The sequence below is a fragment of the Micropterus dolomieu genome, linkage group LG12 (genome assembly GCF_021292245.1).
Source record: "Micropterus dolomieu isolate WLL.071019.BEF.003 ecotype Adirondacks linkage group LG12, ASM2129224v1, whole genome shotgun sequence".
Taxonomy (NCBI): domain Eukaryota; kingdom Metazoa; phylum Chordata; class Actinopteri; order Centrarchiformes; family Centrarchidae; genus Micropterus; species Micropterus dolomieu.
Genome location: NC_060161.1, coordinates 37705546 through 37709151, shown reverse-complemented (window position 1 = coordinate 37709151; position 3606 = coordinate 37705546). Strand labels below are relative to the sequence as shown.

Sequence of the window (3606 nt, the reverse complement as noted above, 5' to 3'; positions counted from 1 at the left end):
AGCATCCAGAGAGAGTAAAACAATGAAGGAAAGAGCAGAAGATGGAGGAACAGCAGCACTCTGTTCTCTTTATTCTTCATCTTTATTGGTCTGTCTGCTTAATGAGCAGCAGGTGGCGCTCAAACACAGTCTGACTCTTCAACAAAACCTCTGGAAGCTGTTAGACTCTGAAGGACTGAGAGTGAAAGTCTGGAGGTTTCTTTTGACCCCAAACAGACTCAGAGGCCAAAGAGTGGGCTTTTGTTTTCCACAAGTGATGCAGTTCATTAGAAAACATGATATTTAATAAGTAATGTGAGAGTGAGAAGACGATAAAGAGGTTTTCCACCTTTGTAAATCAGCTTCCACCGCTTGTTTTGGTGCTGCTGCACAGACGACATCAGAACCTGAAGTAGAAGTTAAAGGTTTGTGACTGCAGGATCAAAACAGGACGTTTCACTTTCATCATGCTCCTTTGAAAACACAACTTTTCTCTTTAAAAAGTCATCTTTATTGCAAAAAGGGGTTTACAGTTCAGATGAGACTTACAAAGATAAACACAACAGCATACAAATACATATAAAACACAGACACAATAATATAAAGCTTTGCCAGGGGAAGCTTAGAGGCTATTAGAAAAAGAAAGACGAGCACATGTTGACAGTTTTAACGCCTTTTTGTTGTTGGAGCCAGAAATCAAATTAATTTAAAGCACAACCTCATGGAGAAAAAGAACAACATTAGTTTTTTTTTATTATTTATGAATGTGGAATTTTGCCAACAGAATTAATAAATTTATAATAAACTAAATATTTTCTTTACTTTCACTTCTATTAAATGAAAACACCTCATTCTCCCACAATAAAGTCTTTATAAACACAGTCAGTGATGAATCTGCCAAAATGTTCTGGTGTGTAAACAGAACCAGGAGAGCTGCAAACAGTTTCTGGATGGTCTTCACAGAAACAACAGTTTGTACTGACGTCTCTTTTAAAGTGAACCATGTAATGATCAGCAGGGTGAACTACTTTGATCTCTGATCAGCTGATGACGTCATCATAGCCATCATCCAATCCCTCCTCAACCTGGGTCGGCGGGATCATCACCATGGAGACGGGCAGGTCATTTCCTAAAGTCAGAGCAGGTTAGAAAAAAAAATGAGCTTCTGTTAATCATCAACACCAGAGAGAGACTGATGATTGATTGATTGATTGATTGATTGATTGATTGTGAGGTCAGTGAATGAGTCAGAGTGTTACCTGTGGGCCTGCGTCGATATAAACACACCATGAGGACAGTGGAGATGCAGTACGGACAGAACACCACCAGGTGGCAGACCAGTCTGAACACAAGCTGGAGGGGGACTGAGGCCGGGGGCGGGGCTACAGAGGTGGGCGGGGCTACAGAGGTGGGCGGGTCTGTGGTTGTAGGTTTACCTGTCGAGAGAATCCACCTGGTCAGGTGAATCTCTGGATTTTGTTTTCCTCTTTATTTACAATTCACAATTGTTATTTGCATTCTTCAAAACCATACAAACATAAAAGAACAGCAAGGCTCCAGTAAAAATAATAACTATACTAGTGATAGAAATCTTTCATGTTAGGTCAACTTAGGACACGAAAAAATACAACATTTAAATAAAATAGATAATTATGAAATTATAATGAAGGCACATTATTTCCAGTCATTCAACAGTTCTTGTTCAGCTCTTCCTTCTGTGTCACCTGATCTTTACTATGTCATACATTGTAGTTTTGAGAGTCTTGAGTCATGAGTTACAAAACAAAAACTATCTAAAGTTTTATCTGAGAGGAGACATATTGGTGATTGTGTATAACTACAGATTACATTGAGTTCTGAGGACACCAGTTATCAGTCCAGACCCATAACACAGGTAATCCAGCTGTATCTGTTTATCCTAAATTAAACACTAAATATTGCAGCATAGTGTGACACAGTTTCTGTATTGGCTGGTGTGTATCTGACAGTACTTGTAGGGAAGATAAATAAATCTTTAATTCATTCCTGAAACACTTCAACATGGGTTTTTGCTTCTTCCATTTGCACACGTGAATAATATATTTTCCCATAATTATGATTATGTTGACCATCTCACATATTTCCTTGGACAGGTTAAAATTATTTATGTTCTTAATCCTGACATTAAGCCAGTCTTTCACGTTTTGATGTTCATTAGTTTCTGTCTCTTCCAGACAGAAACAGCAGAGGTCAACTTCAAATCTGAACCTTCTTCTCAATGTTTCTGCGGCTGGATAATAACCATTAATAATTTTAAATTGCATTTATTTTATTTTTGGAGAAATCAGTCATTTCAGGAATTTTAAATATTTATCTATGATTAGTAATTTATTATCTATTATTTTAATATTTGCTTTTTTTGCATAATCATGAAAACCTTTAAGAGTGATGGCTTTGCAAATAGATTTATTGTTGCACTTCCTATCGCTGATTTGCATTTGTCCGATCTTTAAATCTGGCAAGACTACTTGTACGTTTGATTGATTTTTTTATTTATTGTTTAATTTCGTGTTTGAACCATTCCCATTTATTCATACTTGACATATCAAGCTCATCAGGTGAATCTCTGGATGGAATAAGTCCTGAAATCAAAGGAAACCTCCTCACCTGTGACAGAGATCCAGCTGGATGGAGACTCTCCACGACCTCTGATGTCACACTTGTAGAGGCCTTCATCAGACTTGTTAACATGGTGGATGGTCATGTGACCTGTAGGCTCAGTCCTGATGAGGGAGCCATCTTTATAGAAACCAGCTGTGAGGTTGGAGGGAGGGGTCTTTGTTTTACAATGCAGAGTGACATCATGTCCCTCCATCACAGGGAGGACAGGACTCTGCAGGATCACTGGTCCACCTCAACACAGAGACAAACTACAGCATTTCATCATTTACACACAGCTTCATCAACACTAACTTCACAGTCTGATCTTACCAGTGACAGTGATGCTGATGGTGTTACTGGTTGCTCCATCTCTGGACTCACACCAGTAAACTCCACTGTCCACTGGGTCGATGTAGCTGATGTTACAGGAAGAACCTGCTGATCTTCCCCAGCCAGCTCCACACTGAGTCCTGGTTCCTCTGGTTGTGTTCCTCCTCAGCGTCCATCCAGCAGAGCTGTCCTCCTCCTCACAGCTCAGAGAGACAGACTCTCCTTCAAACAGCTGAGAGCTGCTGGGACTCACAGTCAGAGAGGCTGGAGGGTTGACATGACACACTGATGATCTTTAGCATGTTTGTCCAAACTAAATAACCCAACAACAAAGGAGAAACCCTGAAACCAAAACCTGAACCTGAAGCAGCCTCTGTGACGGTTTCTTTACAGCTCGTTCCTTCATTTGCAGACAGTAAAGACTCAAAGATGTTTCATGTTGTAAATCACAGCCTCAGGTTTAAATATGTTCTCTGAGTTCTCGAGCAGTGGAAACATGTTTATGTCTCAAAAACAACTTCAGAAACTTCATGAACCAACGCTGCCTCCTAAAACTTACATTCAGGCAGCGCTGATGTGAAACAGAGAAACAAAAAGCTGCAGGGTCACATTTTCATCAACGTGATGAAGAAACACTTTTCATCGTCAGCGTGTCTC

At 39.8% G+C, this 3606-nt stretch overlaps 1 protein-coding gene across 1 annotated transcript in view; it reads right to left on the bottom strand.

Moving 5' to 3' along the window:
- Positions 1–517: 517 nt before the first annotated feature.
- LOC123979985 (Fc receptor-like protein 5) overlaps positions 518–3606 on the bottom strand; it is a 5039-nt gene continuing 1950 nt past the window's right edge. Inside the window, exons 2-5 of the mRNA XM_046064097.1 lie at positions 2950–3213; positions 2626–2871; positions 1239–1415; positions 518–1108 (exon numbers count right to left, since the gene is read on the bottom strand). Coding sequence (XP_045920053.1) covers positions 1020–1108; positions 1239–1415; positions 2626–2871; positions 2950–3213 — 776 coding nt within the window. The 3' untranslated portion in view covers positions 518–1019. The remainder of the gene's footprint in view (positions 1109–1238; positions 1416–2625; positions 2872–2949; positions 3214–3606) is intronic.